This window comes from Sapajus apella, unplaced genomic scaffold (assembly GCF_009761245.1).
Source record: "Sapajus apella isolate SASKATOON/1434 unplaced genomic scaffold, GSC_monkey_1.0 scaffold98, whole genome shotgun sequence".
In the NCBI taxonomy this organism is placed as follows: Eukaryota; Metazoa; Chordata; class Mammalia; order Primates; family Cebidae; genus Sapajus; species Sapajus apella.
In genome coordinates, this window is record NW_022437038.1 from 7,108,064 (window position 1) to 7,122,002 (window position 13,939).

The 13,939-nt window shown below is 43.4% G+C and overlaps 1 protein-coding gene across 4 annotated transcripts in view; it reads left to right on the forward strand.

The window, feature by feature from the left end:
* DRP2 (dystrophin related protein 2) overlaps positions 1–13,939 on the forward strand; it is a 42,692-nt gene that overhangs the window by 18,794 nt on the left and 9,959 nt on the right. For 3 of the 4 annotated variants that reach the window (XM_032257794.1, XM_032257796.1, XM_032257795.1), the window contains 12 exons: positions 69–225; positions 1,443–1,563; positions 3,770–4,038; positions 4,426–4,572; positions 5,002–5,080; positions 7,108–7,168; positions 7,474–7,535; positions 9,162–9,236; positions 10,154–10,355; positions 10,578–10,663; positions 12,504–12,661; positions 12,998–13,164. In XM_032257794.1, the coding sequence (XP_032113685.1) occupies positions 69–225; positions 1,443–1,563; positions 3,770–4,038; positions 4,426–4,572; positions 5,002–5,080; positions 7,108–7,168; positions 7,474–7,535; positions 9,162–9,236; positions 10,154–10,355; positions 10,578–10,663; positions 12,504–12,661; positions 12,998–13,164 (1,584 nt within the window). The remainder of the gene's footprint in view (positions 1–68; positions 226–1,442; positions 1,564–3,769; positions 4,039–4,425; positions 4,573–5,001; positions 5,081–7,107; positions 7,169–7,473; positions 7,536–9,161; positions 9,237–10,153; positions 10,356–10,577; positions 10,664–12,503; positions 12,662–12,997; positions 13,165–13,939) is intronic. The other variant, XM_032257797.1, reaches the window with a different exon arrangement.

Genomic DNA, 13,939 nt, shown 5'->3' on the forward strand with positions numbered 1-13,939 from the left:
GTTTGGAAAAAAAAATGTTTTGCCACTTAATAAGACTGAACATCACTGGATTTACCCATTGTGTGCAGCGCTCGCCTAGAGGCCTTCTCAGACCACAGTGGAAAGCTTCAGCTCCCTCTTCAAGAGATTATTGACTGGCTCAGCCAAAAGGATGAGGAGTTGTCAGCTCAGCTGCCCCTACAAGGAGATGTGGCCCTGGTGCAACAGGAGAAGGAGACACATGCGGTAGGTTAGAATCAGAGAAGCCGTGGTGTATAGCCTCTCAGCTGGGAGGAATCCCTTCTGCAATACCCTGACAGACACCCAGCTCTGCTTAGATACATAAATGAATAGGAGGCTGTATGCAGTCCTACTAGTCTGTGGCCAGCATGCCACAGCCTATGTCAAATATTTTCTTTCTACCCCCTCATCAAATTCTGGCCTCCCTTACAATATTGCCATGATTTTTAATGGGAACGTGGGGAAATGAACATAATATAATGTTAAGTGAAAAAAACAGGATACAAAACTAAGTGCAAATGGACCTGAATTGTATAAAAATGTAGTGTGATGTTTACATACATATAACAGCTTAGGAAGAAACTATATCAAAATGTTAACAATGGTTAACTCTAGGTAATAAAATTAGAGTTCTTAAATTTCTTCTTCATATCTTTCTCAAATTTCTAGTATTTCTGTGATATATATTACTGCTGTAGTTAAAATACTTCTTAAAATGGCTACAGAATGAAATATAATACAGCAGTAAAATAAACTATAACTGCATGCCACAGCATGGGTGAATCTTTTTTTTTTTTTATGGGTGAATCTTACAGACAGTATGTTGAGGGAAAAAAAGCCAGATACAAAAAGAGTACATACTGTATGATTCCACTTACACAAAGTTTAAAAATAGGCAAAACTAATCAGTGGTTTTACAAGTCAGGATCGTGGTCACCTTTGCGGGAGGGGAAAGAGGGAGGGGTGGGGTGTGAAGGTGAGATAATGACCAGTAGGGGCCACGGGGGATGCTGGTAGAATTCTGTTTCTTAATCTCAGTACTGGTTACATCAAGAGTACACTTTTAATTTGTGTACTCTGTATATATTTCAACCAAAAATTTAATTATAATTTTAATATAAATCCTGCCTATCTTGGTTTTGATTTCCTTAAGACCCTTACAGGAAGCTTCCTGAGTCTTCTGGAGAACCAAGATCCCCAGTTTTTCTCTACCCTGTGGCATAGACAGACAAATTTCATACAAAACAGACCTTCCAGTGTCAGAGTTATTTTTCTGCCTGTCAGGAGGATTGCTGTCTTTTTGTCCGGGTAGCCCAAAGATATCTGATAATGACAAAGAATCAAGTCGCACTGAGAAGAAGAAAGGTTGTCAATTTCAGGATGGAATGTAAAGTGATTGAAAGACTTTCCTTTCCTCTTGACCATATTGTTAAACTTTATAGGCCTTTATGGAAGAAGTCAAGTCTCGGGGCCCGTACATTTATTCTGTTTTGGAGTCAGCTCAGGCCTTCCTGTCCCAACACCCATTTGAGGAATTAGAGGAGCCTCATTCTGAGAGCAAAGGTAGGTGGTCTTCTGTTTTTCCCACTTCTTGAGCTATGTACTGCTGAACAGACACCCTCCTGCCTTCCTCAAACTCATTCTCTGATCCATTATCTAGGAGGATAGTTTCCCCCAGGAGTCCATTCAAAGCTGGGGAGAAGCAAGATTCCTACTGCTCGAAAAAGCCAAGAGAATATAGCCTGGGGCAGGGATCAACAGTTGTGTGGCCCAAAGCTGTATGTGACTCTTTGGAGCAGCATGTGTGGCCCTTTAATGAGATTTGGAAAAGAAAAAAAAAATACCACTCAAATGAATTGAATTGACTCACTGAATAAAAGTACCAATATGTCCTTTAAAAACATAGTGGTAGCTGGGTGTAGTGGTTCACATCTGTAATCCCAGCTCTTTGGGAGGCTTGGGATCACTTGAGCCCAGGATTTTGAGACCAGCCTGGGCAACATAGTGAGACCCCCATCTCTACAAAAATTTTTAAAAAATTAGCTAGGTTTTGTGGTGTGTGCCTATAGTCCCAGCTACTTGAGAGGTTGAGGTGGGAGGATCATTTGAGCCCAGAAGTTTAAGGCTGCAATGAGCTATGATTGCTTCACTGCGTTCCAGCCTGGGCAACACAACAAGACCCTGACTCTGAAAATAAATAAAATAAAATAATAATAATTTTTAAAACTGCTTTATTCCAACATCGAGGGACATGCAAACAAGCAAATAGTAAACCTTTATAAAATCTAAAAAGTTAGGTGATGATTGCCTTTGAAAGGAAAATTGACTATGACTCTGGGTTTTTTTTGTTTTTTGTCTTTGTTATTGAGACAGCCTCTTGCTCTGTAACCCAGGCTAGAGTGCAGTGGTGTGATCATGGCTTACTGTAGCCTTGACCTCCCAGGCCCAAGGGATCCTCCTGCCTCAGCCTCCTGAGTAGCTGGGACTATATGCACACCCAGCTAATTTTTGTATTTTTTGTAGAGACCAGGTCTCGCCATGTTGGCCCGGCTGGTCTTGAACTGTTGGGCTTAACCGATCTGCCTTCCTTGGCCTCCCAAAGTGTTAGAATTATAGACATGAGCCACTGCGCCTAGCCAACTGTGACTGTTTGATACTGACTCCGATGACTTCTAGCTCCTTCCCTTGGTAGAGAGGGCCACTCTGGTCTCTCTACCAGAGATTCAAATAGGGCAGCAGGGTGGGATTCATAGTGACTAGATCTGAGTGGTGGTCCAGTAAGCCCTTTTCTCCAAAAAGAATCCTCAACGCTCTGAGATAGATTGTGAATAGCCTGAAAGGCCCCTTCATGAATTGAGACCTTTGTCAATGCCATATGCTCTCTCAGTTTACTTCTGGCCCCTCAATGGGACGGCTAGTACTTAACTTGATGCCCAATGGGCCTCAGATAGGACAAGCTCTAGAGAGAGCAGCACAATTCTAGTTAGCCTAGGGCTCTGGGGCTTTGAATCTTCTGAGGAGAGATCTGAGGGAAGAAGAAATCTACAGATTAAGAGCCTAAGTGGAAAAGCTGGGACTTTATACCAACTTCTCCTGGGCTGGGCCTCCATAAAATGCCTCCCTTTGGATGGAAGTGGGCAACAGAAACTAATGCAAAATCACATTCCATGGTCATATGAGTAGGGCTCTAGATGATTCGCCTCACTATACCTCTTAAAATGTCTTGCCTTTTCATTTCCTACTGTTTTAAAATCTGAGGAAATCCTTTATGATACAGTAAGTGGAAAAAAACGATATGGTCTCTTGGCTGTGGTGGTGGATATGTAAACCAACGCATGTGATAAAATCACATAGAACTAAACACACGTGTACACACACACGCACACACAAATGAATACAAGTAAAACTGGGGAACCTGTGACAAAATTGGCAGATTATGTCAATGTCGATATTCTGATTGTGATATTGTACTATAGTTTTGCAAGATGTTATCATTTGGGGAAACTGGGTAAAGGGTACATGAAATCTCTGTGTTATTAGTTATATCTGCTTATGATTTAAAAATAAACAGCTTTTTTAAAAAATGTGAATGTATTAAAGAACTTAACCATGGAAAAATATGTATTTGTGTGTATATGAATATATGTACAAACATGCCCACATGTGCACACACACATGCACACACATTTTATAAAGGGCTGTCTCTGTCTCTTTCTCTGGGCTGACCCTGTCTGGTTGGCCCAACCTGGCTTCCTGCCTCTTCCTGCAGATACCTCCCCTAAACAGCGGATCCAGAATCTCAGCCGCTTTGTGTGGAAGCAGGCGACGGTGGCCAGTGAACTATGGGAGAAGCTGACAGCCCGCTGTGTGGACCAGCACCGTCACATTGAGCGCACTCTGGAGCAGCTCTTGGAGATCCAAGGGGCAATGGAGGAACTAAGCACTACTCTGACCCAAGCTGAGGGAGTCCGAACCACTTGGGAGCCCATTGGGGATCTCTTCATTGATTCACTCCCAGAGCACATCCAGGCTCTTAAGGTATGCAGCCCCCCTCCACTGGCTATAGTCCATCCTAAGACCTGACACTCTCCCCAGACCCTGACAATGTTTCTACTGCTGAGACTCTGTTGTTGGCCTGGACTACAACTGAGCTGCTGTCAGTTTATGTGCCAGATTTGGGGTTGGTTTGGCTGGAGCCTCTTCTGTTTTTCTACTTTCTTCCCTTCTCCTGGTGTTTTCTGAGTGGAGAAGAAGAGGATAAGGACAGTGGCCACTCACAACTTAGTCTGGTTGCCCTAATGGGCAAGCACTAGGCTGTTTTATTGAAACCAAACCTGTAGGTGAAGAGGGAAGAGTAGAGATGAATGACTAATGGTTCTTCTTTCCCACTCTGTCTGCTGTGGGACTTGGGTCCTGGTTCTCCAGCTATTCAAAGAAGAATTCTCCCCCATGAAAGATGGAGTAAAGTTGGTGAATGATCTGGCCCACCAACTGGCCATTTCTGATGTGCACTTGTCAATGGAGAATTCCCAGGCCCTGGAACAGATCAACGTCCGATGGAAACAACTACAGGTAGAAGAGCAGCCTGGAGTGAACCATGGGGAGGTGCCTCCATATAACTAGGCTTGGGGGAAACTTCTTCAGGGGTATTGAAATGGGATCTGCATGGGAAAAGAGGAATGGAGAATGTGGGGCTAGGGAATGGGCTTTTCAACCTCTAAGCTGTAGGGAATGATTGAAATGAAGAGGATTCTTTCTGGATTTGGGCACTCAGGGTAGACAGGGACAGGGGAAGAGTGACTATGGCCTGGAATTAGGGATGCTCTGCTGTGACCCTTGGGAATTCTGGGGGATGGCTAAGAGTTGGGAGACAGTGGGAGAGGTTGGAACCAGAGAAAAGCCAGCGTCTGAGGGAGCTCATAAAGATTCCTGGAGGCACCTGGGGATCCCACTCTAAATAGCTGCAATGAATCTACTGACCTCACCCTGTTCTTTCCATAGGCATCAGTTAGTGAGAGGCTTAAGCAGCTCCAGGATGCCCATCGGGACTTTGGGCCTGGGTCACAGCACTTTCTCTCCTGTACGTGAACCAAACTGGACTCCACTTAGCAGAACCTCAGCCATCTTCCTGGAGAGTCTATTGTTATCCCCTGGGGCCCTGGTGGGGGTCCAGTATACCTTGACATCTGAGAAGCAGTAAGGATAAAACAGTGTGGTATAGCGGTTAAAAAAACAGTCTGTTGGCCCAAACATAGTGGCTCACACCTGTAATCCCAGCACTTTGGGAGGCTGAGGCAGGCAGATCACCTGAGGTCAGGAGTTCAAGACCAGCCTGGTCAAGATGGCAAAACTCCATCTATTAAAAATACAAAAATTAGCTGGGCGTGGTGGTGGGCGCCTGTAATCCCAGCTACTCGGGAGGCTGAGGCAGGAGAATTGCTTGAACCTGGGAGTTAGAGGTTGCAGCCTGGGCAACAAGAGTGAAATTCCGTTTCAAAAAAAAAAAAGTCTGAAATCAGAGAGGTCTGGGTCTGAGGCACAACATCTCAACCTATTTTTTGGAGCTGTGCAAGCTCAAAAAAATAGCTTACTCTTTCTGAGCCTCAATTTTCCCATCTTTAAAAAAAAGGAAAAAATGTTACCTGGCTCATCAGGTTATGGGAATTAATGACTTTATTTTTTCAATAATATTTATTGAGGGCCTTCTATGGCCCAGATACTGTTCTAGGCACTGGGGCTGAACCCATTAACAAAACACACAGAAATCCTTAGACAGCTTGTATTCTAGCTGGGGAAACCAGACCACAAACAAATAAGTAAAACATATCTAAGGTTACTTGGTGACAAGGGCTATGGGAAAAAATAAAACAGGGAAGGCATGGATAGGGAGTACTGGATTTAAGCAGGGAGGTGTTGTGATTTTGAACAGGGTGGTTAGCAGAGGTCTCACTGAGAAGGTGGCAATTGAGCAGAGGTGTAAAGGAGGTGAAGGGATGAACTGTGTGGATGATAGTTGAGGGAAGAACATACCAGGCAAAGGCAACAACGTATGCCACACCCTTAAGTAAGGGATATGCCTGAGTAACAGCAAGGAGAGCAGAGAGCAGAGGAGTAGGGTAGGCCGGAGCATGTAAGGTCTTATAGACGATGAGAGGAACTTCAGATTTTATTTTCAATACAATGGAGAACCACTGGCAGGGTTTGAGCAAAGGGATGGCATGATCTGCCTTATGTTTCAACTGAGTCAGGGTGTTGAGAAGAGACTACTGGGGAGCAAGAGTGGGAACAGGGAGGCGTGTTTGGAGGTAAATTGCAATAATCCAGGTGAGGGATTGTAGTGGCCCAGACTGGGGGGCTGGTAGCAGTGGAAATGGTGAGAATATACAGAGAGGAAAATGAGATATGCACAAAAAGCAAGGAGCATAATATCTGGCACATAGTAGGAGCTCAGTAAATGTTAACTGTGATCAAAGTTGTTGCTATTATAATCATTGGCATACAGCTATACCTGCAGGCAGAGGATTCTTGTACCCAGCAAAACTGAAGTGAGTAGGTTGACCATGTAACCTGAGCCATTGCTGGAAGATCCAAAAGATGAAGACACAGGCAGAAAGAGGCATGAGTTTCCAGAGTTCCTCATGAGAGACAGAGAGAAATGGACAGTACCATTCCCCACAGTCCTACAGGACCGAGAAGCCTCACCTTCTAGGGGAAGGGCTTTGAGCCCTAAGAGGAAAAGGAGTCTGCTTCATATCCATAAGAGTAATCCAGCTGCCTGCAGCTGATGGGTAGGAATGGTAGTCTGTTCAGCGAGAAGATTGTCAGGGTGGCCAAGGCCAAGTATTCCTGTTCATGTCCTTGCCACATCTCTGGTATGTTGGGATATTGGTGACAACCTCTTCTTGCCTTGCCCAAACATCAGGGAGAGAAGCGTGTTAATTAGAAGTGTTTTCCCCACCCTCAGAGGCTGTTAAGAGCTGGCAATGAAATTCAGACATCCCCTTTTGGGCTTGACCACCTCTTTGGGAGGATAGAGCAAGGGAGTAGCTAGGGCCCTGAAGAGCATTAGTGGCCAGCTTTTTTTCTCTTTCTCTTCTCCTTTACCAGCCTCTGTCCAGGTTCCCTGGGAAAGAGCAATTTCACCCAATAAAGTTCCCTACTACATCAAGTGAGTGACCACCTGAATCAGAAGCGGGTCAGTTACCTGCCCACTCCCTCCCTCTCCTGTCTTTTTGCTACCTGTCCTTGTCACTCTGTTGGGATTCCTCCATCCAGTTCGGTTTTTCTCCTACTCATCTCAAGATCTCAAGATTCTACCTGGGTAAAGGTGAACCCTTGGGCTTTGGCATCTTGAGTTTACCCTTGAATCCTGCAGCTTTTTGCATCCAACCTGTCACTGAGTGGTGTGCACACCTATGTGTGAGGGTGGGTGGGTGGTATAGATGCTGGTGCTATTGATGCTTTTGTTTGTAGCCACCAGGCTCAGACCACATGCTGGGACCATCCCAAGATGACAGAGTTATACCAAACCCTAGGTAAGAATGTGAGCTTCCTGTGTAGGGCGGGCATATACACAGCTGCCTTTGTCCTATGATGTCCATCTACAGATGAATGGTTAAAGAAAATGTGGCATATCCATGTAATGGAATATTATTCAGCCTTTAGAAAGAAGGAAATACTGCTATTTGAAGCAACATGGATGAATCTGGAGGACACTGTGCTAAGTGAAATAAGCCAGACACAAAAGGCAAATACTACATGATCTCATGTATACAAGGAATCTAAAATAGTCAAACTCATAGAAGCAGAGAGTAAAATGGTGGCTGCCAGTGGCTGAGGGGGAGGGGAATATGGGGACATATTGGTCAAGAGTACAAAGAAGTTTCAATTATGCAAGATGGATAAGTCCTAGAGACCTACTGTGCAGCGTAGTACCTACACTGAACAATACTGGATTGCATCCTTAAAAACTGCTAAGAAGGTAGATCTTATGTTAAGTGTTCGTATAGAAAAAATAATAAAGAAGGTAGCTGGAACTTTTTGGAAGTGATGGATGTACTAATGGCATAGATTGTGGTAGTGAATTCATAGATGTATACTTGTCTCCAAACTCATCAACTTGTAAACATTGAATCTGTACAGCTTTTTGTATGTCAACTATACCTCAATAAAGTAGTTTAGAAAAGAATAGAAGAGAATCACAGTCAATAAGCAGGTGGGAGAGGGAATGAGTGCCTCATCATTTCTCCAACAGCCTTCCTTCCTTTACCCTCTGTACCTTTCTCAACTGGAGGCTCTACATTCCCCCCTGGACCATGTTATCAATGCATTAATGAATTATTCTTACAGATGCTTTGAAAGACTGTCCAGGCTGTGATGAGTGACTCTTGCATGCCTTATCTTTGTCTAACAGGAACTCATCTTTATGTTGCACATTTTATCCATGCTGATGCATGTTACTACAGTTCATTCTTTTTCACTACTGTAGAATATTCCATTGTATATAGCACAGTTTCTTTATCCATTCTGCTGTTGACAGACACGTGGGTCGTTTCTTGTTTGAACCTAATAAGGGTGATACTGCTGAGGAGGTTCTAATATGTGTTTTCCAGTGCATGTGTGCAAGGATTTCTCTGGGGCATGTTTTTCAATCTGCAGGTCATAACATCATTTTGGTGTATTGTGATAAACATTTTAAAAAATTGAAATAAACCAGGAAATATTAACAGGCAACAGATCTTTAGCAAGAGTCATAGTTGATATTAATTTTGTTGTTTTCACTCTATCCATTCTAGTAAGGAATTGCTTCCTGAAATGTTTGTTTTAGTTATTTTTACATATATACATGTATGCTATAAAATGAATTTGATACTCTAAGTCTTGATCAAAAAGCATTTGCAAGTCACTGCTCTGGGATATATAGCTGGCTGGGTGGTAGGATATATGACTGTTCCATTTTACTAGGTAATACCAAGTTGTTTTCCAAGATGATTGTATCAGTTCACACTTTCACTGGCAGTTCTCATTCATCCACATTCTTGTTACACTTGCTATTGTCAGACTTCTATTCGTTGCTAGTCTGGTGGGTGTAGAATGGTATCTTATTGTGGCTTTAACTTGAAATTTTCTGATCTGAGTGGGTCTCTCTCCATTCTTTGCAGCCGATCTGAACAACATTAAGTTCTCAGCTTATCGCACTGCCATGAAGCTCCGCAGAGTCCAGAAAGCCCTGCGCTGTACGTCTCCTGTTGCACTTCCGTATGGCGTTCACCACCCCTCTCTTGTTCCTCATTTGTCTGCTGTTTCTCATTTTCATCCCACCTTGGTCAGGGTTGTTGATTGGCTTGATGAAAACTCTCCAAAGCTTGCAATATGCTAGCTGTCAACTGCTCTTCCTAATTCCCTTCTACTCTCGCTAAATTCCAGACGTGTTTCCAAATTAACCCCACTGTTAACCTCCTCCTTTACCCTTTTCCCATGTTCAGTATACATAACCAAGCAATTACTTTGTGACAGGAAGTACCCCAACCCATGATTTGCCATCTTGGGGTTATTGGATGTAGCAGCAAAACTGTTGAAGCAAGTATCAGTGGTTAGGGAACAGTGTGGCTGCAGATATAATATGCCTTCTGGCCTTTCTCAGAGACACCGTTCATTCAAGCTTCCTGGCTTAGACATGTCTAGGTAGGCTGAGCCAGCATTTGGGGGTAATTAAGGTGTCCTCTTGATGTATGTCACATTTCCTCAGCCATACCTGAGCCTTCATTGCTGGTGTCTAGCTTCTCAGAACAAAATTCATAGACAAACGTATTTGCAGTTGAAACTCATGTAAAGGCAGAGAAACTTAATATGAGATTTGAACCCTTGGGAGTTAGTACAACATAGGAGATGAGTTTGCTCATGTCCCACCATCTTTTTGAAACTGATGTCAAAGAACATTGGGTATAAAAACATGTTGGGTTAATTTGAGGGACATTTTGCTGCCCTCTCCCTCCTTGGATGAGGGTCTTAGTAAAGGACAAGCTTGTATCATATTTGCAAATGGTTGATCTGGAGATTGAATCAAATTTGGTGATGCTGGTGGCTTTATCTCTCTATTTAATCCCTGGGGTTGTACTTTTGGCTATATTTTTTTCCCTTCTTTCCTTCCCAGTGGACCTAGTAACTTTAACCACAGCCCTGGAAATCTTCAGTGAGCATGATCTGCAGGCCAGTGAGCACGTGATGGATGTGGTGGAGGTCATTCACTGCCTGACTGCTTTATATGAGCGGCTGGAGGAAGAAAGAGGCATCCTGGTTAATGTGCCACTCTGTGTGGATATGAGCCTCAATTGGCTCCTCAATGTTTTTGATAGGTAAGGGCTTTCATCTCTGGAAGCCTCTAGGATAAAATTCAATGAGATACCTCAAGTGGGCCTGGTGGAAAGGTGTTGCTTCCATAGTAGACTTGGACCCAGCTCAACTTGGGGCATTTTTGGAACAGGGCCCTGCTGGGATCAACTTTGTGAGGGAAATGATTGTCAAGATGTTAACCCTTTACATACATTCATGTTCTTACTCTCTTCTTTTAAACCTAGTGGTCGCAGCGGAAAGATGCGGGCATTGTCTTTTAAGACTGGCATTGCATGCTTGTGTGGCACAGAAGTGAAGGAAAAACTTCAGTGTGAGTATAACTCCAAAGTGTGGCATGGTGTTGGGTGGAGGGAGAGGTGTTGCAGGGAGGAGGAAGGGTGTAAGATAAGCAGATGGTACATCTTATGACTTAGCAGAGGGCTACTTGGGCTACCTTATGATGCTTCTTGGTTCATGCTATTGCAAAGAATATATGACAGTCAAAGGACAAAAGGGCCTAAGGCCTATTACTATTCCCAGTATTACTCCAGTGGGCTTCGTTCCTTCTGATATCATGGAAGTACTTAGTCAGGATCTATGTTAGCATCTTGAGGTACCCAGGGCCCTGATGTTCCAGTTTCATTTCCCTGTGGCCTATCAGGCTCAGCCCTCTTCCAGTCTGAAGATCAAGCCATGTTACTAGCAACTTCTTCTATACATGGGCAGGACACAGTAATCCCCATTATCTGGGAAGTGGACACTACATTTGTCTGTAGTTTTTCGCCTCTCTGGCTTATAGTACTTTTGCTTTCCGCTCTATCCTCCATCTTATGTTCAGCATTTTGAACTTTTTAGAAGCAGCATGATTCGTTTTTGTGTCTTAATGTGTGTTGACCACTCTGCTAAATGGGGTGAGTACTAAGTTAAATTAGACATGGTCCCTGCTTCCAAAGGTTTACAGTTCAGAGGAGGAGATGGAAGTATACAGAAAGCATTTTTTAGAAAGCACTGATGAGAATAATCCAAATGGCCAAGAATATATCCTATATCAGATCACAGAAGAGGGACAGATGACAGCAGTGTGGAAAAACTTTACAGGGAAGATAACTTTTCCAAACATGTTTGTGGCTATGATACTATGTATTTCTCTCAACATGTCTTTGCGATGGGATGAATAGTAATTATTTATCATCAATTTAAAAGTAAGGAAACTGGGCTGGGCATGGTGGCTCGTGCCTGTAATCCCAGCACTTTGGAAAGCTGAGGTGGGAGGATCGCTTGAGCCCAGAAGTTCAAGAGCAGCTTAGACAACACAGTGAGACTTCATCTCTAGTTTTAAAAAGTAAGGAAACTGCAGCATAGAGAGCTTCATGACTTACCCATGATTCTACAACTAGTCAGTAATGGACCCAGAACTCGAACCTAGGCTCTCTGCCTTCTATTTCTGTGTATTTTCTAGGCCTTAGGCAACATATGAAGCAGACAGAGAATAACGTCTTGAGGAGGTTTGCTAAGGCTGGATTGGGATGTGGAAGGGAACGGTCCTAGAAGGGCTTAAAAAACCCATATACAAAGATAAGGATCATAGTATATTGCACAACCACTTAGAGATAATTTTTAGATGATCAGATGTTTTGAATTAGCTTCCCTTTTTGGATTATACATGCCCAATGTTTCCTTCCATTTGTGTGGACAATTGAGAGATTACTGCAGTGTCAGACCACATAAACAGGAGAGGTTATGACAACCTGACTGTGACTCATGTTCAGGTGCCCCTGAGCCCGTACCCTCATCCTGCTTCTGGAAGAATTTGTTTTCCAAACAGTATCATATCTGTGTCTGGCACTGCTTTTAACACACAGTGCACTTGAAATATCTCTCTTTCTTTCTTTTTCTCTCTCTCTCACTCTCTCTCTCACTCACTCTTTCTCCCCCACCCCCGATATTCTCTCTTTGTGTCTGCCTGGTTTTTCTCTCTGAACTCAGAGAATGCTCTTTTTAGAACTCGGGCTTCTAGAAGGTCAGGGATAGAACTCTATGTAGTCCAGTTTCAAAAGTCATTAGCTCAGGCTGTGCTCTTTCCCTGTTTTTCTTTTCTGCCCTTTCTCCTCACACCATTCTCCGGCCATTCCTGTGTCGGGGTTGGCTATTCTTGACGGTGGGGCCAGCAGACCTCTTCAGCCAAGTGGCCAACTCAGGCAGCCAGTGTGACCAGCGCCATCTCGGTGTCTTGCTTCATGAGGCCATTCAGGTGCCCCGTCAGCTGGGTGAAGTGGCAGCCTTTGGGGGCAGCAACGTGGAGCCCAGTGTCCGTAGTTGCTTCCGTTTTGTGAGTATGGAACTGGGGAGTGGAGGAGGGACGGGAGATTGCAGGTAGGGTGGGAAGAAGGGAAGGAGGACTACGAGCTAGGCTTTTGATCTGAAGTATAAAGATGCAAGGGATTTTGTTGGGATGGGACAATGGGGCAGAGAGTTTTCTGGGCTCTAGAATCTCAGTCCTGTTGGGGAGTGTGCCAGCTCAACTAGCACAGGGCAGAAGGTGAATATCTCTGGAGAACAAGTCAACCCAGCCCCTGCTGGTTCTGCTGCTCCTCTGAGGACTGCCATTCTAGGGATAAGACACTTTGGGCCTCAGTCATTCCCGTTGGTCTTCTTGTTTCCATAGAGCACTGGGAAGCCAGTCATTGAAGCATCCCAGTTCCTGGAGTGGGTCAACTTGGAGCCCCAGTCTATGGTGTGGCTGGCTGTTCTGCATCGGGTCACCATTGCTGAGCAAGTGAAGCATCAGACCAAGTGCTCTATCTGTAGGCAGTGCCCCATCAAGGGGTTCAGGTAGGGAAAACAATACCTGCTGGGATGATAATAATAAATATGTCCTGTGACATATAATTCAGATATTATAAAATAAAGTATTACCTAATTATTATATCATTACAGCTAGTCTATTGTATATTATTATATACTGTTGTAATCCTTTCTATTGCAGAATGTGTAATTATTTTTAAATGGGAAGTGAGGAAATATTTTGTTTTAGTTGTATTATAAAGTACTACAGACCTACAAAAATATATAGAAGATACTGTAAGAACACCTATGTACTAATAGTATGCCAGCAAATGTTTCACAACCTACTCTCTAAAAAGAAAAAAAGGAAACCTGATCTGTAGCGTTTGCTAGTTTCTGTGATGTATGTACTCCCACTGTGAATGATATCAGGCTATTTACAGGAGATCTCTGAGCAGAGTCAGAAAGAGATACTCAGCTGTACACCATTTATATAGTATGTCCACCATGTAGATACAATAGATGTAAGTAACCTCAAGATCATAAAGAATAGCAAAGTAATTAGGAAGTAATGAGTTTTGAGAATTTATTACCTTTTTTGTAATATAATTTATTTAATTGTGAGTTTATATAATTTAATTTTTAATAATGGCTAGATTTAACAACTGACCTAGAAAACCCCTGAAATTTTAACAGCCAGCTGTTGTGAGCTGGTATGAGCTGGCTTCAGCACACCACAGTTTATACCCATGACCAACTTAAGGAATAAAACATTACTGCAATATATTTGAGGTCTCCTTGATTATAGTCCCCTCCTTCCCCC